Source organism: Nothobranchius furzeri, chromosome 6 (assembly GCF_043380555.1).
Source record: "Nothobranchius furzeri strain GRZ-AD chromosome 6, NfurGRZ-RIMD1, whole genome shotgun sequence".
NCBI classification, from domain to species: domain Eukaryota; kingdom Metazoa; phylum Chordata; class Actinopteri; order Cyprinodontiformes; family Nothobranchiidae; genus Nothobranchius; species Nothobranchius furzeri.
The window spans coordinates 70168176-70191188 of NC_091746.1; the positions used below are offsets into that span (position 1 = coordinate 70168176).

Genomic DNA, 23013 nt, shown 5'->3' on the forward strand with positions numbered 1-23013 from the left:
CATAAGAGGAACCCACACCAGGGTGTCCATCTGCTGTGCCATCTTGGTTCTCCTCTTCTTCTTATCCTCATTTAATGTTAAATACCTAAATCCAACTAAAACAACCAAGACTTTTCAATTATTCAGATATGTTTACTAATTGTGGACCTCAGCTGGTCAACACAAGTCATGTACTGTGGCCCCCTAAGACAGATGTGAGGTCACAAAGAACGGATGTCCCATTGTCTCTACTGGGACTGCTGAGAGGGTGAAACTGATCCTCTACTTGCTGCCTTGGGGCACCACCCAACTTAGGCTAAGAAATTCTTCCTGGCCCGTCTACCAACACTGCCAATTTGTCTGCATCAGGAGGACCATCAGCAGGCACAGGAGCATCAGGAGGACCATCAGCAGGCTCAGGAGCATCAGGAGGACCATCAGCAGGCTCAGCAGGACCATCAGCAGGTTCAGGAGCATCAGGATGTCCAGCAGCAGGTTCAGACCATCAGCAGGTTCAGGAGCATCAGGAGGACCAGCAGCAGGTTCAGGAGCATCAGGATTTCCAGCAGCAGGTTCAGGAGCATCAGGATGACCACCAGCAGGTTCAGGAGCATCAGGATGTCCAGCAGCAGGTTTAGGAGCATCAGGATGACCATCAGCAGGTTCAGGAGCATCAGGATGACCATCAGCAGGTTCAGGAGCATCAGGATGTCCAGCAGCAGGTTCAGGAGCATTAGGATGTCCAGCAGCAGGTTCAGGAGCATCAGTATGACCACCAGCAGGTTCAGGAGCATCAGGATGTCCAGCAGCAGGTTCAGGAGCATCAGGAGGACCATCATCAGGCTCAGGAGCATCAGGATGTCCAGCAGCAGGTTCAGGAGCATCAGGACGTCCAACAGCAGGTTCAGGAGCATCAGGAGGACCAGCAGCATGTTCAGGAGCATCAGGACGTCCAACAGCAGGTTCAGGAGCATCAGGAGGACCAGCAGCAGGTTCAGGAGCATCAGGATGTCCAGCAGCAGGTTCAGGAGCTGGGGGCACCCACTTGTCCCGAGGGGACATTCGCAGCGGGATATGCACTCGATTCTTGGGAGGCCTGGCGAATCGTGTGCCTCTCTCAGTTGTCCATCGAGGATGTGGAAGATTTGTGAATATTCGGCCTGATGATCACTGGATTTCTTCTGATTGGAGTGGGAGGATATCTGTTTTTCTGGAAATTTGGGAAGACGGGAGCGATTGGAGTGCGACCCGCACCCACGGAATGTGCCGCCCGTGCGGTGACCTCACAGACTGGGACGTTACTCGAGGTGAACTGTAAGCTGGACAATGTCCTCGCGGCGTTGCCTGTGTTAGTGCGCAAGATGGATGTGATCTCGGAGAGGGTCGCCGGACGGTGTGGGGATGTTTAGAACATATAATTGGCTTCACTGGTGGACATGAATGACCACTTATAGACTCCAAGGCAGAGAGGAAAATTATCTCTGTCTGCCTTAAACAAAGTCTTGTTTATCCTTATCTGACTCCAAGGCAGCCTCCAAGGCTGCTTCAACACACTCCCACGAAAGGAGGAATGCTGACAGATGCTGTGTCCTGACCTTCCCCCCCCCTGCCTTCAGATTGTGACTTCTGCTTCAAGGTCAGCAACCTGCAGGAACTAAATGTGCTCTCTGTCCCTCATTTCTCCCTCCCACCTGTTCGACTGCAGCTGGCTGAGCGCCGCAATGGCAGCTCCCGTTGGAGGATTCAGGATCCCGCCCAACCCCGCCTCCCCATCGGACTCTGATGTTTTGTAACTGTGATGTTCGTGCTTCTATGTTGAGGGTTTTTTTTGTATAATAGAGTTACTACCCGCTGGGTCTAACTCTGCTATGCCTTTTTTTTAACCTTACCCCAATTATCCTCATGTAACACCCTTTTCATCTAATGAAATGAGCGCCGTTATGGCTGCTCTCGTGACTGCCTGTACCTGTTTTTGTCTACATGTGTGTGTGTTTATCCTTGGTCAGGTTGTGTTCGCGGAGTCAAGTTCCTATGCTCTGGGTCGCTGGAGCGCTGGCAATAAAGCTTATTCTGATTCTGATGGGTATCGGGGTCCCGTGTCTCTTTCTGCACTTGTTGCATCAGCAGAACCCACACAGGTTTGATGAATGTGTCATGAACTGCTTATAATTCTGTTTATGTATTCATTTACTACGTTTACGTTTCCTGAAGTACTTTGTTTAAATAAATGAGGGTAAAACTTCAGCCACAGAAGATGAATTATATCCGTTTCTGCCCGAAGCACCAAGGTCCCGTTCAAAAGCAGCTGGAGCATAATAGATTCTACTCATTCAGCACTTCAGCACTTCAGCACTCACTCACTCACTCACTCACTCACTGTCGCTGATGGTGAACTACCATGTAGCCACAGCCGCCCTGGGGTGGTCTGACACAGGCAAGGCTGCCTGTCTGACCACCACTAGACACTCTGGTTGCTGTAAGAGCACGTATGCATGCTAGGCTAGCTGATGACTACTGTAGCTCCACACCTGAGTGGCTGTCTAACATGTTCTTCCCCATGTGCCCTGGAGACCCTTTCAGGGTGACGCTCTCATGTCACAGTTCATCTGTGGAAATGGCCTGGTGAATAAGATCTGAAATGCTAGAAGGAACCTGAACCACAGACTAAAAGCTACAGTTCATCAAAAGCTGAAGATACTGACCGTCCCATCCTCCAGCTGCAGGTGGAGAACTGGTTCCCCCTCTTTGTAGTCTTTGGTGATCTCTGCAGCCCTCCAGACATCATCTGGGTCCGGGATCCAAACCCGAGTGAACTGAAACACAAACATCAGGCCAGATTTTACCACCAGGTCCACAAGAAAGCAGATCTAGAACCATTTTAGACCAAGCTGATCAGATCGATGCAATCTGCCGGCTTTCCTAGGCCCACAGAGCTGAACTCAATGCACACGAATGTAATGTTTGATTTAAAAAGTGCCTCCAGATGAAGCGTGCTGTGGATTGGTGCTACCTAAGCACTGAACTGAACCCCTGCAGAACCAGTTCAAATCTCGTTTCTGCTACTTAACGACCTAAAGGTTTATTTATAAATTATTGTTTATTACGTTTTAGCACAACCGTTGTCAGAGCAGGATAAAAACGTATTCATCGTGGTTTCACACATGCATTTTCCTGTGTCAGCTGCCAGTTCCAGCTGGTTAGGGTTTGGGTTAGTTTTAGGAGGTGGAAGTTAAAACCACCTGATGGGGAGGCCAGGGTGGTGAGAACAACCACACCGCTAGCTGGATGTGTGGGTGGGTGGGTGAGCATCAGGGACGGTCTAGGACAATAATTCAGAATCCACTAGAATCTCAGCTGTCTGAAGAGGACTCCAAAGCACTATGGCTCACTAAGATCCGTGGATCTGCTGCTGTCGAGGCAGAAGGCTCCCTTGATGGCGTGTCTTCCATTACCTGTCCAATCTGAGTTCCGCCTAGTGTTTACTGTGGTCTTTTAATGTGTTGTGCGTGCGTGCGTGCATGCGTGCGTGCGTGCGTGTGTGTGTGTGTGTGTGCCTGCCTAAGAATGGTTTGTGGATTCGTCGTCGTCTTCCTCTGCTTATCCGGGTCCAGGTCGCGGGGGCAGCATCCCAACTAAGGAGCTCCAGACCATCCTCTCCCTGGCCACCTCCACCAGCTCCTCCGGCAGGACCCCAAGGCGTTCCCGGACCAGATTGGAGATGTAACCTCTCCAACGTGTCCTGGGTCGACCCGGGGGCCTCCTGCCGGCAGGACATGCCTGAAACTCCTCCCCAGGGAGGCGTCCAGGAGGCATCCTGACCAGATGACCAAACCACCTCAACTGGCTCCTTTCCATCCGGAGGAGCAGCGGTTCTACTCCGAGTCCCTCCCGAATGTCCGAGCTCCTCACCCTATCTCTAAGGCTGAGCCCGGCCACCCTACGGAGGAAACTCATTTCGGCCGCTTGTATCCGCAATCTCATTCTTTCGGTCATTACCCAAAGCTCATGACCATAGGTGAGGATTGGGACGTAGATCGACCGGTAAATCGAGAGCCTGGCTTTCTGGCTCAGCTCCCTCTTCCCCACGACGGATTGGTTCGGCGTCTGCAGTGGCCTGTCGATCTCCCGATCCCTCCTACCCTCACTCGTGAACAAGACCCCGAGATACTTAAACTCCTCCACTTGAGGTAGGACCTCTCCCCCGACCCCTAGGTGGCAAGCCACCCTTTTCCGGTCGAGAACCATGGTCTCAGATTTGGAGGTGCTGATCCTCATCCCAGCCGCTTCACATTCGGCCGCGAACCTACCCAGCAAGAGCTGAAGGTCAGAGCTGGATGAAGCTAGGAGGACCACATCATCCGCAAAAAGCAGAGACGAGATTCTCCTGCCACCAAACTCGACGCACTCCACACCACGGCTGCGTCTAGAAATTCTGTCCATAAAAGTGATGAACAGAACCGGTGACAAAGGGCAGCCCTGGCGGAGTCCAACCCTCACTGGGAACAGGTCCGACTTACTACCGGCTATGCGGACCAAACTCACGCTCCTCTGGTAAAGGGACTGAATGGCCCTTAACAGAAAGCCACCCACCCCATACTCCTGGAGCGTCCCCCACACGGTGCCCCTGGGGACACGGTCATAAGCCTTCTCCAAATCCACAAAGCACATGTGGATTGGTTGGGCAAACTCCCATGCCCCCTCCATCACCCTTGCAAGGGTATAGAGCTGGTCCACAGTTCCACGGCCAGGACGAAAACCACATTGCTCCTCCTCTATCTGAGATTCAACTATCGATCGGACCCTCCTCTCCAGTACCTTGGCGTAGACCTTTCCAGGGAGGCTGAGGAGTGTGATCCCCCTATAGTTGGAACACACCCTCAGGTCACCCTTCTTAAAGATGGGGACCACCACCCCGGTCTGCCACTCCCTAGGAACTGCCCCCGATGACCATGCAATGTTGTAGAGACGTGTCAACCATGACAGCCCTACAACATCAATAGCCTTGAGATACCCAGGACGAACCTCATCCGCCCCCGGGGCTCCGCCGCTGTGTAGTTGTTTGACTACCTCAGCAACTTCTGCCCCCGAGATCGGACAGTCCATCCCCAGGCCTCCCAGCTCTGGTTCCTCCTCGGAATGCGCATTGGTGGGATTGAGGAGCTCCTCAAAGTATTCCTTCCACCGTCCGACTATAGCCTCAGTTGACGTCAGCAGCTCCCCATCCCCACTGTAAACAGTGTGAGCGAGTTGCTGCCTTCCTCTCCTGAGGCGCCGGACAGTTTGCCAGAACCTCTTTGGAGCCGATCGATAGTCTTTCTCCATGGCCTCACCAAACTCCTCCCACGCCCGAGATTTTGCCTCGGCAACTGCCACTGATGCACCCCGCTTGGCTATCCGGTACCTGTCTGCTGCCTCCGGAGACCCACAGACCAGCCACGCCCTGTAGGCCTCCTTCTTCAGCCTGACGGCTCCCCGAACCTCTGGTGTCCACCAGCGGGTACGGGGGTTGCCACCACGACTGGCACCGGCCACCTTACGACCACAGCTAGCAACAGCCGCCTCGACAATCGCAGAGTGGAACAAGGCCCACTCGGACTCAATGTCCCCCACTGCTCTCGGGACGTGGTCAAAGCTCTGCCGGAGGTGGGAGTTGAAGACCGTCTTGACAGGTTCTTCTGCCAGGCGTTCCCAGCAGACCCTCACTATGCGTTTGGGTCTGCCAGGTCTACGCGGCATGTTCCCTTGCCATCTGATCCAACTCACCACCAGGTGGTGATCAGTTGACAGCTCCGCCCCTCTCTTCACTCGGGTGTCCAAAACATACGGCCGCAGGTCAGATGATACGACTACAAAATCTGTCATCGACCTGTGACCTAGGCTGCCCTGGTACCAAGTGTACCGGTGGGCATCCTTATGTTCGAACATGGTGTTCGTTATGGCTAAACTGCGGCTTGCACAGAAGTCCAATAACAAAACACCGCTCGAGTTCAGATTAGGTGGGCCGTTCCTCCCAATCACACCCCTCCAGGTCAAGCTGTCATTGCCCACGTGAGCATTGAAGTCCCCCAGCAGGACAATGGAGTCCCCTGATGGAGCACTATCTAGCACTCGTCCCAGGGACTCCAAAAAGGGTGGGTACTCTGAACTGATATTTGGCCCATAAGCACAAACAACAGTCAGGACCCGTTCCCCAACCCGAAGGCGCAAGGAAGCTACCCTCTTGTCCCCCGGGGTAAACCCCAACACACAGGCAGAGAGTTTCGGGGCTAACAAAAAGCCAACCCCAGCCCTCCGCCTCTCACCCGGAGCAACTCCAGCAAAGTAGAGTGTCCAACCCCTCTCCAGGTCTCGGGTTCCAGAGCCAATGCAATGTGTCGAGGTGAGTCCGACTATATCTAGCCGGTACCGCTCAACCTCTGCCACAAGCTCCGGCTCCTTCCCCGCCAGCGAGGTGACGTTCCATGTCCCAAAAACTAGTTTTCTTGTCCGGGGATTGGACCGTCAAGGCTCCCGCCTTGGTCTGCCACCCGATTCGCATTGCACCGGACCCTTCATGTTCCTCCTGCGGGTGGTGGGTCCACAGTTGGACGAGCCCATATATCCGGTTCGGGCTGGGCCCGGCCAGGCCCCATGGGCGAAAGCCCGGCCACCAGGCGCTCGCTCACGGGCCCCAACCCCAGGCCTGGCTCCAGGGTGGGACCCCGGTAACCCTCCGGGCCGGGTACTCCGACTCTTCGTTTTAACCGCCATGAAAGATCCTTCGAACCGTTCTTTGTCTCACCCTTCACCTAAGACCAATTTGTCATGGGAGACCCTACCAGGGGCACTAAGTGCCCCAGACAACATAGCTCCTAGGATCATTAGGGCACTCAAACTCCTCCACCACGATAAGGTGACGGTTCAAGGAGGAGCGAATTTAGGCATCACACCATGGAATTACGTTTGCCTCTAATTTCCTCAATTCACATTCATCATCTGCGCGAAATGTAATGTGATTTATACTAATCCAACCCCAAACAGATAATTATACGAATCTTCCATAGGCATGATCTGTTTTTAATATAGTGCTCCTGAGGACCATTACAGCAGTCAGCTCTATGCCATGCTTCGACTGAGGATTATGAAATTCGGGACACTCATGTTGTGTCTTTATTTTGAAACCATGTTCCAAAACCAACAAGAAGTTGGCCATGTTGGTCAGATGATGCCATTTCATCATTTTTAACACATATCATATTTTAACTAACTTGTCCTAGGGCTTTAGGCCTATGACCTAAAATTGATAAGCCATTGGGAATCAAAAGTTGTCTAAATAGTTTTCAAAAGGACTAATGGTGTAGTTTGGGCTTAGTCTCAAACATTGATTTTTTTACATTAAAGTCCTTGGTTTATTAACTTGCAGACACATGATCAGAGCTATATCCAACTTAGTGTGTGTCATCACAAATCTCAAGACAATGACAGTGACATTTCCTGCCATCACCAAAGCCACTACCCCTGACAACAGGAAGTATATTGTTTTACTCTAAAAGGTCCACCTTTGACCCTTTCTATAGAATCAACATTGGACACTGCCCAATGACAGAAGACATGCTGGTGTAATGCAGCATTCAGTACTGAGATAGTTCAAGAGGATGGGGTTGTGGTGGCACGGCAAAATCTGATGGCAAGCCGCATTTTTGTCACAGAAAACGCACAGAAAAACTCCATTAGCATCGGTTTAGCATGTAGCTAAAGTCCCGCTGATCTCCGGCTCCCAGAGAAGGGAACACCAACAATGGCGGACACGCGGATCTTTGACTGCGGTGGACCAGTGAAGCCTGATATCCTCGGTCAGCTTACCTAGTTATGATTTTGTTACTAAGCAGGCTGAAGGTGTCGCTCTACTGCGTTTTTCTGGCTGTAAACAGTTGGAAGAAAGGCATCGTCAACCTCTTATGTGCTTCCCAGCAAATGGAAGGCATTTCCAGGGAATCCAAAAATGTAGTTATCCTGTTTTCATCAATCTGAGTAGCCTGGCTGTAAAGTGATTTATAGCATGTTTCGAAAGCTTTTTGAATTTTATCCAAATCGATTACAATTTAACTGCTTTTAGGGTCTTTAATTATATAAACGGTATTTTAAGCTTGTTGTTTTCATTAAGGCCATGCTAAACGTTTGGATGCTTTAGGGTTAGAGTTAGGGTTAGGGTTAGGTCCTGCCTCATCATATCTTTGTTTCATAAACCTTATATGAGTTCTGATGAGAATTAAAAAGAGAGATCATATCTCTCCTGTCAGCTTCCCTACATTGGCTACCTGTTAAATTCAGAATAGATTTTAAGATGCTTCTTCTCACATACAAAGCTCTTAATAATCAAGCTCCATCATACATCAGTGATCTGATTGTTCCATACGTTCCTAACCGAACACTTCGCTCTCAGACTGCAGGTTTACTGGTGGTTCCCAGAATATCTAAAATTAGGATGGGAGGCAGATCTTTTAGTTATCAGGCTCCTCTCCTGTGGAACCAGCTCCCAGCTTTAGTCCGTGAGGCAGACACTGTGTCTACTTTTAAGACTAGGCTTAAAACATTTTTATTTGATAGGGCCTATGGTTAAAATCTGATGTTAGCCTAAATCAGGACAAGTGGGGGAGTAGAGGGAGGTGGAGTGTACAGTCGGTAAAGACGGCTCTCCCTTGCCCTGACTCCAACATGCCTCCATCTAAAAGGCTAGGTTATCCAGAGTTATCTCTGTAGTTATGCTGCTATAGGCTTAGACTGCTGGAGGACACACTGACCACTTTTCACACTCGACTACTTTCTTCTACAATCTGCTCTTTAACTGTATTATTTCCTGCTAGTTCAGCTGTTAACTTTATTTTTTCTCTAAGTGATTTTCTCCCCAGAAGAAGCTACAGTGATGTTCTGCTGAGCTGTGGTGGCCTCATGGAGGGGGCCATCGACTAGCACACTGCTGCTAACCACTAAAACATTATCCCTCTCCTGATAATGGCTTTTTGCTTTCCTTGACGTGCAATGTGCCACTACTAGTTTATCCGTTTAATTATAGAGCCACTAGGATAAATACAATAAAGTTTATCCTTCACCAAATAGAATATTTACTAGGACATCACAATATAACTATAGACACATTACTTGTCTTTGTGTGCGTGCGTGTGTGTCTGCTCTGTCTTCTCGATCCCCAGTGAGTCGTGGAGGATGGCTGCTTATACTGAGCCGGGATTCTCTGGAGGTTTCTTCCTGTTAAAAGGGAGTTTTCCTCTCCACTGTCGCTTTATGCTTGCTTAGTATGAGGACTGCTGTATAGTCACTGACACTAGTCAGTGACTTGATGCAATTTGCTGGGTTCCTTATATAGGAAACATTATTTCTGATTGTTTTAATGAACTGACCTGAATTGGAATGTTTATTATGTGAAGTGCCTTGAGACAACTCTTGTCGTGATTTGGCACTTTATAAATACCGTAAATCCTCTAATACAGGCCGGTATTCAATTAAAGGCCGGGTCTCCAATTTTGGCCGGTGTCGGAGTCAGCGGAGGTAAATAATGGCCGGTCTCTTATTGTGGCCGGGTGGAATGTGGTAACAAGCAAGTATGAGCATCCCAGCAGCAGTGTTATAGTCCCCAAATCAACCAGCAGGAGGCAGTAGAGGTTCACGCAGACCTTTATTAGGCTTTTTCTTCAACGCTTTGTAACGCTACAGACACGATCCTCTATCACGCTCCCACCACACAGAGTCACGGTGTCAGTTAACCATGCTAATTCAACCCGCTCCACAGAACACACATCACCTTCCCTGTGGCTTACATAACACTCACACAACACGCAAATCAGCACATAGGAACTAGCAGAACGATAGGAAACACATATAACACAATACCCAGAATGCACCTGGCTTACAACCCCAGCCAGGTCATTACACTATCAAGTTCAAAGAGAACGTGCTGATTATGCAGCAGAACACTCTGGAGAGCAGCAGTAGGGGGTGTATGAACTACAGTAATCCCTCGTTTATCGCGGTAGATGCGTTCCAGACCTGGCCGCCATAGGTGAAAATCCGCGAAGTAGGGACTCCCAGCATGCCCCTCGCGGGGATTCCCTTCACGTCGCACCTACGTCACAAACCGCGGCTATAAACGGAAGTCGCCTTTCCAGCTCACCACTCAGTCATCGTTTCTTCAGATTCACGATCAGAGTTTCCAACCTACCGATCAATCCAACGAACTATCAGCTCATAGTAAGTTATCTTACTTACTTCTGGAAAGCCCGGCATTTCCGTGTCACTTCGTTGACGCTCGAACGCTCGGGGGTTTCCTAGAGCACCGACGCTATCACTTCCGCGTCTGTGACACCACGCTCCCTATTGAATTATCGTATGATCACATTCTCTTTTTGGGGGTAAAACTCAAGTGCCAGACCGTAGGTACTGACACGCGATCGTTCATGTCGGTTCATTTCCTTTAATGTTTTCTGTCTTTTATTTGCGCCTGATGTGTATCGCTGCTGTGGAGCGGGGCGCTTCACCTTGTCCTCCGACGCACAGATCACAGCAGGGAGCGCTCAGCTGTTTTCGCGGTCGGTAGATCTGCCTCCTGAGCACGGCCACAGTAACAATCAGGTGTCGCCACCTCAAAAACTAATTTAACACGCGATCGTTCATGTCAGTTCATTTCCTTTAATGTTTTCTGTCTTTTATTTGCGCCTGATGTGTTTCGCTGCATGCTGTGGAGCGGGGCGCTGCGCGCATCACCTTGTCCTCCGACACACTGATCACTGATACAGCCGCCAAACAGCAAGCGCTCCGCTGTTTTTGCGGTCGGTAGATCTTTTAGAACTGCAGTTCAAAGGTAACTCATGAGGTGAATAAATATGAACCCAGGTAGCAGTTTTTCTTTAGGATTGAGAGGAGATGCAGGAAGATAATAAACAGACAGGACAGAAAAATAGTCAAATAAAAACAAGTTAGTTTTTGTACCTGGTGGTTGCAACAAACAGACACCATTGAAGGTCATCAGAAGTGAGGAACAGAAAATGAAATAATTATTTTAATGTTTAGAGCAGCAGGAACTCCGAGAGGCTGCAGGCACATCAGTGAGTTTGCGCCGCTGCGCAGGGGGAGGGGGGAGAGGGCTGAAGCAGCAACTACCGTTGTTAAAAGAAATGTGTTTAACTTTGAAAATGTGGGCGCAATTTTAATTGTCAAAAACTCCAGTGAACCATTAGTTCATTTTGCTCAAATAGAAATAGAGGCATGCCTCTAATACTGGCCCTCCTTCCAATAAAGGCCTGGAGCTTGAGTCAAATACAGGCCCGGGCCTGTATTAGAGGATTTACGGTAAAATAAAATTGAATTGAATTGAATTATATTTTTCTCTACTTCTTCAACTAATATTTTTTCCATTTCCTGCTTCATATGTCTAATCTGATGAGTTACTGTCATATTTTTATTTCCATCCTTTAAAACTGACTGTTTAATTTATCCTGTAGTTGTGACAGTTCTCGTGTCTTCTTCTTTCTAGCTTTAGCTTTTAGCTTTAGCTGCATCCCACACAATCCTCGGGTTATCTCTCCACTGTCGTTGTCTTGAAGAAATTAGTTCAAATTAGTCATTTGTTTTATAAAGGCAGAATCGTATTTTGCATCTTCCATGCAAATGTAACTCCACAGTGGCCAGAGAAATCTCTTTGACCTATTCTGCAACCTTTTATCCTATTTAGGTCCTTATTAAACATAAGAGATAGTGATCTATGCTTGAGTGAACTGAGTGACAGGCTGAGTAATAGGTGAATCCTGGTGTTGGCCCATGACTTGACCTCCACAAATCGATAATTCCTAATTCTGATCATTTGAATTGTTTCTCTCCCGGAGTGCTTTCCTGCCTCTGTTATCCGAGTCTAATCAGGGATTTAACAACAAGTTAGCGTCTCCTGCACAGATAACCCCGGCTTTCCACAGGAGCCGTCAGCAGCACGTTACTGCAGCAGCACGTCATAGCTGCTGATAGGAACCGCTGTGGTCAACAGAACCTTTTCCAATGGAGCCATCAGCAGCGCGAGTCGGCCGCGTCTCAGGAGCAGCATGTCGCGACCCTTACGCGCCGGTTCTATTTTCTACACGCGACGCCTCTGAAACGGGTCAAGTTCGACATTTTTGGGGAAGGAAAGACAGGAAATCGGACGCGGAAATGGAGAGAAGCTCCCGAGATTTTCAGAATAAAGAACGTACTGCCTTCCGGTTGCTTTACTTTTAAAAAAGGTTACTAACTGTGGGGCCCCGTGAGAAGTTATCACCTAGCTAGCGGTCTCCTTTGTTTTTCAGGTCCGTATTGGCGATTATAAAACGGACAGAACATAAAACACAAACCATGTTGTAATTTTCTCCTGCTTGTTGTTGTGTTTACTGACGAAGTCACTCGTGTGACTTCATGCTCTGTCGGTGACGGCTGCTCCCCTGCTGCTTCGCATCTCGTGGGAAGGGCCAAGCAGCAGCTTACGCGAGCAAGACGTGCTGCTGACGGCTCCCGTGGAAACCCGGGGTTAGGGTTCCTACAGTTCCTGTTGAAATTAAATCACACACTGTTGTTTCCCGGGGTGCATAAACATTTAATAACGTGACATCCTTTTGGTCTATCTGCCTTTGATTAAAATATATCTACCTTCCTTGTTGCTTATATTAGATATATACTGAAGGCCATTCCTCGCTTTTACCACCCCATGGGAGGAATAAAACATGCATTTCTCATAATCTGGATTATTTAGATGGGATTCCTGCCAATGCGCTACATCAACCTTCTCTTTGTTCATGTTAATTAGATTATTCAGGCTGCTCACATTTAGTGACAGCGTTTTATAAAAAGGATAAGGCATCAATCCGACATGTAAAATACAACCTAGTCCTCCCAGACCTCAAAACCTCCGAACTTGAGCTCACTGAGCCGTAAACACACATGGTGATAACTTACAACCAAGCCCCCACAATGCAGCTCAAAAATTGAGGCCAACCCGGAAGTAAGAAAAATTGCAGTTCCACCCTCATCCACTAGGGGCTGGTGTCAGAAGGGAGCAAATCCTCATTGACTCCCATGTTAAAAATACCAATTTCACAGCAGAAATAAACATGTTTACAGCCTGGTACCAAAACATTTTTTTTGTTTAAATGATCTAGTTTACACTCATGACAACTCTGAGGGGGGGTGAATTTTTTTCTCACACTTCTGTTTAAGTGTATTAAAAGCCTAAAATTCTGTATAATTAATGAGCATCAGACCCACGTGACCACAGAGCTAGCTCCGTGGAAAGGCCTCAGTAGAGCCTCGGTCTGGCCTGGAAACTGCTCCGGGATTTTGAGTCTCTGTGTTTGTGTATTCTTGTTTGGATATTATTTGTGCAATTGTTGGACAAAATGACTTGCTGTGGCATTAATTGCACTAATAGCGCGTCCAAGGAGTCTCCACTTCATTATTTTCGGTAAGTAAAATTATATTTATGTATTTTAGGTCACTGCCGAGCTGAGCTTAGATTTTAACATGTACTGTTTAACCATGAAATTTAAATGTAATAGGGTAAAACTCAGTGCATTTAACATAATGCTGCACTTTAGAAAATGGGTTGAAATATAACATGTTGGTGGAGCTGGGTTCCGACTATCGGCTTGTGGAGCTCTCGGGAGACCGATGTTTTCCACCCGTTTCTCGCCTCCCCGCAGCTCGGTGCATCTCTGTCTGATCGCGGCTTCTGACTGCTGCGCGGGCTGTTGGCTTGTGGAGCTCTGGGATGGAAACCTTTCCATCCGGTTCTCTCCAGCGGCAGCTCTGCGCATCTCAGATCGCAGCGGCGCTTGTCTGCTGTGCGGCTGCCGGCTTGTGGAGGTCTCGGAGACCTCTGTGTTCCACCCGGTTTTACCCAGCGGTCAGCCTGGCGTATCTCTGACTCAGAAGCTCTGGTGTTGTGCACAGTTAACTCCGGTTGTAGCTAGGTTGCTACCTCCGTTAGCTTAGCTCCCACCTCCACGTTAGCTTTGGGTTAGCTTCAGGTTAGCTTGTAGCTAGTTCGACCGGGTGTCATCTGTTGATCCCAGCCTTACAGCCCCACCCTCAGCTCCACCTCTCTTCCCTTTTGTGGAATTGTCTGGGCTTGACGGAACCTGTGACACGGTCAAAATGGCGGTGGTGGCCACCTCCTATTTAGCCTCAAAAACGTGTTATTGGAGTCTATGGAAACCCATTGTCCAATATTTATATGTCGATGCTTCCAACAGAAAGGATAGACATTTGTCCTTGGGTGGTGAGGACACTGGCCACAAGGTGGAGCCCCTCACCAAGACAAGAGTGAACCAAACAAGAGCAAGAGAAAACCCAACTAGCTTCTTGTTGTTAAACTAAATGACTTGGTGGCTCGTCAACCATGTCCTTAGTCTCCAACCTCTAAAACACTAAACTGATTCCAAAAGGGTTATCTGGATGGGTTATCGGAGTTCACCATCCAGCCCACTGCTCACTCATCTGCTGCTGTTTGTCTTTAATCCCTCTGGAACGCTTTTCTCGGGCATGCCGTTTCAAGTGGCCTCTGCGGCGTGCTGTCTGCGTCTCCCATGGTAGTAGCTGTATTATTGTCTCCTCAGTTTTCTTGTTGGTTCGAGTCCCCGGAATGATCTTTTCCACATCCATTCCCCGCTTTTCCAGATCCTCAGCTGCCTGGGTCGCAGTGCCCATATCCCGGCATGTTTCAGGGCCTTAGGAATATATTTCCATCTTCTTTTCTGCACTTCCAGGGAGCAGTCATGATCGAAGTACACCCTACACTTTTGGATATGCAGCCCTTTCCCATGCAGCTTGGAGGTTTTCCTGCTTCAATGAGAAATGGAGGAAGCCAACTATTATTGAAAGTGGTGGGATGTCTGTGGTGGCTGGACCTAGAGCGCGGTGGGCTGGCTTAGTGTCGAGGGCACGGTTAGATCCCATCCTCACCCAACTGGCTCTTGATAAAGTTTTAAACAAAAGCTGTCACAGACGAGCCCTCCATATATACGGTGTTGCATGCTCCCGAAGACCAGAGCCACAGACAGAAGTGGCAAAGGAAGAGGACACAACGGGAGGGGCCACATGGAGAGCAAAGATAAGCGGAGACCAGCGGAGCCTGCTGATGCGAGTGAAATCGAGGCAGGTGAAGACAGGAAGGGAGCCAACTGAAGAAAGCACCACAGGATGTGAAGCCCCCTTTGAAGACAGCTCGAGCTTTAGAAGGATCTGAAACCATCCTACAAATGATAAATGATTACATTGTTTTACTATCTTGTGACGCAGATGACTAATGATTACATTGTTTAGCTGTCTTAAAGTTAAATCATATATACGTCACTCTGAAAAAGTGCTTGTAACATGAAAATGCTATACAATGGAAAATGCTTTGCTTAGCAGTTTTTAGAACATATGTAAGAACAGTTAGAAGTAGAAGGAGGCGCACGTATGTATGCATGCACGTACGCACGCAGCGCGAGGTCACGGCAACGACACAAGAGACGGAGAGTCGACAGTAGCAGCTCTTTTCTCTTAGATAATTAGACGCAGCATATTCGTAAGAGGATATTTAATCTTGGATTTACACTTTTATATCTTTTGAATTTTGGAATAAACTTTTTTGAAAAAGGATTCTCATTCATTGGATTTTAAGGGACAATTTAATCTCTTTGAGTGGGAGCTCCGGCCCTGGCCTAACAGGAGTGGAGGTAAGCCACCTTATTACTTGTGCCTGCTTCTCAGGACTTGTTTTTCAGGGTGTGACAGATTAATAAAAGATACCTTAGGCTAATGGGAGTTTCATCTCCCCCTCTCTCTTGAGTATCGGGACATGCCTAAGGGTGATAAGCCATGATAGTTCGTTGGTTCAAACAGGCTCTTTTTGCACCAAAAAAGTCTCTGTTAAGCGTGGGAAGGAACCATTTCAAAGGGTGGATTAGATTAATTGATAAATCTATGTTAGCCTGATCAACTAACTAGTAATAATTTTCTAGTTACCACCGCCCACTTTGCTGACAGAGACGCAAATTAGCCCTGATAGGACCCAAATAATAGTCAGTAAGATTGGCCAACTCTGAACTTCCGCCTTAGTATCCAAAACCACTGGATAACAGGATTTAAAGGGGAGTGAATTAATACAGGAGAACCAGTACGGCGATTCCATTCCAACCTTTAAAATAGGAACAAGTTTTAATTGAGGAAGTCCAAACCAGGGTCTAATACAATAATACTCACCACGGCCTCAACCTCCCTGAGTAAGCAGCGTAACTCGAGGGTCTAACGGAACCTCTTAAAGGGCACGCTCGCATCAACTGATGTTTTTGCGTCTAGCGCAGCCCTCCATAGTCAGGAATGTTTCGTAGCCCGTATCCTCCCTTCTTAGATTTATCCCCACTCATCGTTTTATTAAAATATACCAGTTTATCCCTAAAACAGCTCTCGAGTCTGGGGGAATACACAGTTGGTGCGACCACACGGTGTTACGCGCCAGCGGAAGTCCCAGCAGCAAGTCTCTACGACGCTCTGATGCTCATGCGACCTGTCAATCAAATCTAATTATTCATATTATTCAACCACCTGATGGTTCCCGAGCGCCGCCATGTCTGCAGCTCACCGCACCCCCAGGGGGTGGGTCAGATGCAGAGAGAAAACGTCACACACGCTGATGTGTGTGTGACATCTAGTGGGACGTTAAGCATTTAATTCCACCTAAACATAAGAATTACCCCCCCCAAGAGTAGTCATGGATGTAAATTGGATCTATTAAACCTAGAATAGGTTTGAACCAGGCTGTAAACATGTTTATTTCTGCTGTGAAGTTTGTTTTTTAGCATGCTCTCTTCTGCTGCCCGCCCCTAGTGGATGAGGCTGGAACTGCAGGTTTTGTCACCTCATTCTGGTCTTCAGCCTTGGAGTCCTTGTACAATGGTTAGGTAGAGTAGATGAATCTCAGTGAGTTCCCCCTGAATCAGTCAATTAACCGAAACAGTTGGGGGGGGGTTGGTTAGGGTTAGGAGGGAGGTGGGGCCAGGGTTCGGGTGAGAGAGAGAGGGGGTTTGGTTAGGGTTAGGAGGGGGTTCCATTACATTACACCGTGTGTAAAGCTGTTCCCACACACGGAATACGCTCAGGTCTGTGTGTACGTACGGTTGAGGAATGAGGGTCCAGGACACCACGCTGCAAATCAATAATTATTCCAGTACTCGTGTATAATAATATCGGTGTCAGAGGGACCTTGCTGCTTACTCCTTTACTCTACACAAAGGTCAAAGGTGACCGGCGTTGACGCGGACAAATCTGAACCATCTCTAATTGTTGTGACCATGTCCTTCCAGCTGATCTAGTGTAAACACCTCAGACACAGCTGAGTAGGACATCAGCAGCAGCTCTGAAGCTCGTTTCCATCTAGTTTACATGAAACAGATGAGTCACCTGGAGTCACGTGACCTTCCTGTGCGTGTCAGAGCCAGGCTGGCGCACCTCTTCCTGAACACACACCAAGGGTCTGAACATGGCTCAGCTGCTCAGCAAGTCTACCTGCCTCAGTTTGCAGACAAGACACCTGAGCTTCACTTGAATGAAGAAGAATCAGCTGATCTGATGAAGTTCTAGTCATTATGATGACATCACGTTTCTAAATATTCCACTTGCTGCTGCTGGTGCTGCTGGGTCATTACACAGCTGAGCCAATCACAGGAGGTCTGAGGACAATATTTATCTGGGACACACTCACGCAGCAGCCAATGGCTGAGGAGCATGTCAGAGCCACTCAGCAGGAAGCACCGCGGGAATGAGGACGCACACACACACACACACACACACACACACACACACATCTACGGTGGGGCAGATTTGGTTCAGATGAATTTCACACTGACTCTAGACGTGAGTGTTGCCCGTAGATGACGTGTTCTGAGTGGCTCTTCTGTGAGAACGCCGTTTATTTAACAGATAAAAGTTCCTGCTGCTGCATCACCATCATCTGTGTGTGTGTGTGTGTGTGTGTGTGTGTGTGTGTGTGTGTGTGTGTGCGTGTGTGTATTTGTTTCCTGTTCTGTCCCGATGCAGTTACCACAGAGGAGGAGCAGCTGATTGGAAGCCTTTTGGCACCTCCTCCACTTGGAGCTGCCCATGTGAGTCTCCACCCCCTGCTTATGTCAGCATAGTGACATCATCATCAGGGTGAATGTGGGTGCGTCTGCGGTAAACAAGCACTGCCTGTCGAGGAACTTTGATCCGAGCAGACGGCAGCAGATCAAAGTTCAGCCAGCCGGTGAGAACTCAGACACACCTGGCAGACAGGTGTTATGTCATCAACCAATTAGGAACCTGCTGCTAGGCAAATATCCAGAAAGGTCCAGGGAACCTTCCTCTGGTTAGACAGAGAGCTCTGAAGAGGTTAAAGGTTAAATCCCAGATCAGGACCTGAGGCTGAAAGCTTCTGCTGGATTCAACCAAAAACCTGATTAGTTTAACTTCCGAGTTTCATAGGTTAGTTTAACCAGAGTGTTTCCTAGACCTGGTTTATGTTAGTCTGATGGGCAAGTCTGACTTGTTATTGGATTACTAACAAATTCATAACAATCCTCAGCACTAGTGCTGAACAATCTATCGTTTTTGGACCGAAGTTGCGATTTCAAACAACACGATCACGTGATCGTCAACGCTGCGGTTTCTGTGGCTCTCCTGACTGACCCAGGATCTGTTGTCAACTATTTTAGAGATCCGGGCTTCCACTGTTCCCGCAGCAGAGAGCGCGGGGGTATGGGTACTGGAGCTGAGCCCAGCTGACAGAGAAACACAGTTTGGGTTATTTTTCCATTTTTTTCCTGCTTACACAGCTCTGCTACTACAGCTGATGTTAAATGTGAGCGTTGCTGTCGAGAGTGTTCGTCTCTCAGCGCAGTGGGTGAGTGACAGAGAGAGAGAGAGGTGTGTGTGTGTGTGTGTGTGTGTCTTTGTTCATTTTCATCTCTCTAGTCTGTGTAGATACACAAAAATGATCACATTTATCAAACGCAGTGTTTTATTTTGAAATTTGTCTTTTATTTTGTTAAATTACCTGTCCTGCCACTTCTGCTTTGGTTTGACTTCCTGTCAGAATGGATGAGGCTCACTGACGGCTCACAAAAAAATTAGAGCCCATGCCAATTTGATCGCTGCGCGGCGCTTCGCTGATGTGACGAGCGCGTGGGTTAACAAGGGCGCCGATTAGAAGCGCTCGTCGTTCCACAGCGCTTCGTCTCGCTTCCGCATCTGTTCTGGGCGTAGGCCTCGCATCAAAGCTGGCAGTTTGCCTGTCAGAACATGGCGCAGCAAACTGAATCAAAACAGCCAAATACAAGTCAGCCGGCCATGACACCTTCTGCTTGCGTCTGACTCCTAATTTATCTAGTAAAATAAAGAAATGTCAGTGTGATGACTTTGTTCAGTGCAAGGGAACAAAAGTGTTTGTTTTTGAAGCGTGGCCTCCAGAATGTGCTTGTAAGCATGCAATTGCAAGCAGTGGCGTGTATTTGATGCCAAACGGTCCGCTGTGCAACAAGTTCTGAGTCTGACGGACATTTCAGCTGTCATCCTGCTCTCTTTACCTTTTGTTCATAAATGTAACGAGTGGGACTTCGGTTGTGCGTCAGAATTATATCAGAAGTGTAGATGGATAAAAGCATTACTTATAGAGTGGGGCAAATGTTTCTGTTTGTCAGGGATGTCACCATCATCATCATCATCAACAACATCATTACCATCACCATCATCTTTATCATCATTACCATCACCATCATCATCATTACCATCATCATAATCATCACCATCATCATCACCATCATCATCATTACAATCACCATCATCTTTAACATCATTACCATCACCATTATCTTTATCATCATCACCATCACCATCATCTTTATCATCATCACCATCACCATCCTCATTATCATTACCATCATCATCATTACAATCACCATCATTACCATCATCATCATCATCAACAACATAATTACCATCACCATCATCTTTATCATCATTACCATCACCATCATTACCATCATCATCATCACCACCATCTTTATCATCATCACCATCACCATCCTCATTATCATCATCACCATCCTCATTATCATTACCATCATCATCATTACAATCACCATCATCTTTATCATCACCATCATCATCATCATCATCATCATCATCAACAACATCATTACCATCACCATCATCTTTATCATTACCATCACCATCATCTTTATCATCATCACCATCACCATCATTACCATCATCATCATCATCACCATCTTTATCATCATCACCATCACCATCATCTTTATCATCATCACCATCCTCATTATCATTACCATCATCATCATTACAATCACCATCATTACCATCATCATCATCATCAACAACATAATTACCATCACCATCATCTTTATCATCATTACCATCACCATCATTACCATCATCATCATCACCACCATCTTTATCATCATCACCATCACCATCCTCATCATCATTACCATCATCATCATTACAATTACCATCATCTTTAACATGATCACCATCATCATCATCATCATCATCATCACCATCCTCATCATCATTACCATCACCATCATCTTTATCATCATCATAATCACCATCATCATCATCATTACCATCACCATCATCTTTATCATCATCACCATCCTCATTATCATCATCATCAACAACATCATTACCATCACCATCATCTTTAACATCATCACCATCATCATCATCATCATCATCACCATCATCATCATTATAATCACCATCATCTTTAACATCATCACCATCATCATCATCATCATCATCATCATCAACAACATCATTACCATCACCATCATCTTTATCATCATTACCATCACCATCATCTTTATCATCATCACCATCACCATCATTACCATCATCATCATCACCACCATCTTTATCATCATCACCATCACCATCCTCATTATCATTACCATCATCATCATTACAATCACCATCATCTTTAACATGATCACCATCATCATCATCATCATCTTTATCATCATCATCACCATCATCATCATTACCATCATCATCATTACCATCATCATCATCACCACCATCTTTATCATCATCATCATCACCATCCTCATCATCATTACCATCGCCATCATCTTTATCATCATCATCATCACCATCATCATCATCATTACCATCATCATCATTACCATCATCATCATCATCACCATCATCTTTATCATCATCATCATCACCATCATCATCATTACCATCATCATCATCACCACCATCTTTATCATCATCATCATCATCATCACCATCCTCATTATCATTACCATCACCATCATCATCATTACCATCATCATAATCATCACCATCATCATCATTACAATCACCATCATCTTTAACATCATCACCATCATCATCATCATCATCATCATCACCATCATCTATCATCATCACCATCACCATCCTCATCATCATTACCATCATCATCATTACCATCATCACCATCATCTTTATCATCATCATCATCACCATCATCATCATTACCATCATCATCATCATCATTACCATCTTTAAAATCATCATCATCATTACCATCACCATCATCTTTATCATCATCACCATCATCATCATTACGATCACCATCATCTTTATCATCATCACCATCATCATCATCATCATTACACATCACCATCCTCATCATCATTACCATCACCATCTTCTTCCTCAGTAAGTGAGGCAGCTTCAGAGGTGACTCTAGAACCTAATCTGTGCTTGAACCGTTTTGATCCAGTTGAGCTTTCAGAGTTATCAAAAATATTAGCTTCATCTAAACCTTCAACTTGCATTTTGGATCCAATCCCAACCAAATTATTTAAAGATGCATTTCCTTTGGTTACTGCCCCCATTCTAGATATAATTAATCTATCCTTAGTAAATGGGTATGTACCACAAGATTTTAAGGTTGCTGTAATCAAACCTTCACTTAAGAAGCCTTCTCTGGATCCAGATGACCCAATGAATTACAGACCAATATCTAACCTTCCATTTTTATCCAAAGTCCTGGAGAAAATAGTGGCCATCCAAGTATGTCAGCATTTAAACACTAATGATCTGTTTGAGGAATTTCAGTCTGGTTTTAGAGAGTATCACAGCACTGAAACTGCATTAGTGAGAGTTACAAATGATATTCTTATGGCCTCAGATAAGAATCTTGTGTCTGTTCTAGTCTTGTTAGATCTCAGTGCTGCCTTTGACACAGTTGATCACAATGTTCTTTTAGAAAGACTTGAACATGTTGTAGGGATCAAAGGAGCAGCGTTAGGCTGGTTTAAATCCTACCTGTCTGACAGATTTCATTTTGTAAATGTACATGACAAATCTTCTTCATACTCCAGGGTTACTTGCGGAATACCACAGGGTTCAGTGCTTGGGCCAATTCTTTTTACTATATATATGCTCCCAATTGGTAAAATCATTAGACAGCATGGGATAAACTTCCACTGTTATGCTGACGATACTCAGTTATATTTATCCATTAACCCTGATGAACCTAATCGGTTGGGTAGATTACAGGCTTGTCTTGAGGACATAAAAAATTGGATGACTCTTAACTTCTTGCTTTTAAATCAAGACAAGACGGAAGTTCTCATCTTTGGACCAGAAACCCAGAAAAGGAAATTGCTTAGCCAATCGCCTGACCTTAATGGCATTACATTAATCTCCGAGAACAAAGCAAGGAACCTTGGTGTTATCTTTGACCAGGACATGTCATTCAAATCCCAGGTTTCACAAGTTTGTCGGATTTCCTTTTTCCACCTTCGGAATATTGCTAAGATTAGAAGCATACTTTCCAGGAGTGATGCTGAAAAACTAGTTCATGCATTTATTACATCAAGACTGGATTACTGTAATTCATTACTCTCAGGAAGTCCACAGAATGTAGTTAAAAGTCTTCATCTTGTCCAAAATCCTGCAGCTAGAGTTCTGATGAGAATTAAAAAG

The 23013-nt window shown here is 46.6% G+C and overlaps 1 protein-coding gene across 3 annotated transcripts in view; it reads right to left on the reverse strand.

The window, feature by feature from the left end:
* myo5b (myosin VB) overlaps positions 1-23013 on the reverse strand; it is a 125673-nt gene that overhangs the window by 75292 nt on the left and 27368 nt on the right. For all 3 annotated transcript variants that reach the window (XM_054744635.2, XM_070552491.1, XM_054744637.2), the window contains exon 2: positions 2682-2792. In XM_054744635.2, the coding sequence (XP_054600610.1) occupies positions 2682-2792 (111 nt within the window). The remainder of the gene's footprint in view (positions 1-2681; positions 2793-23013) is intronic.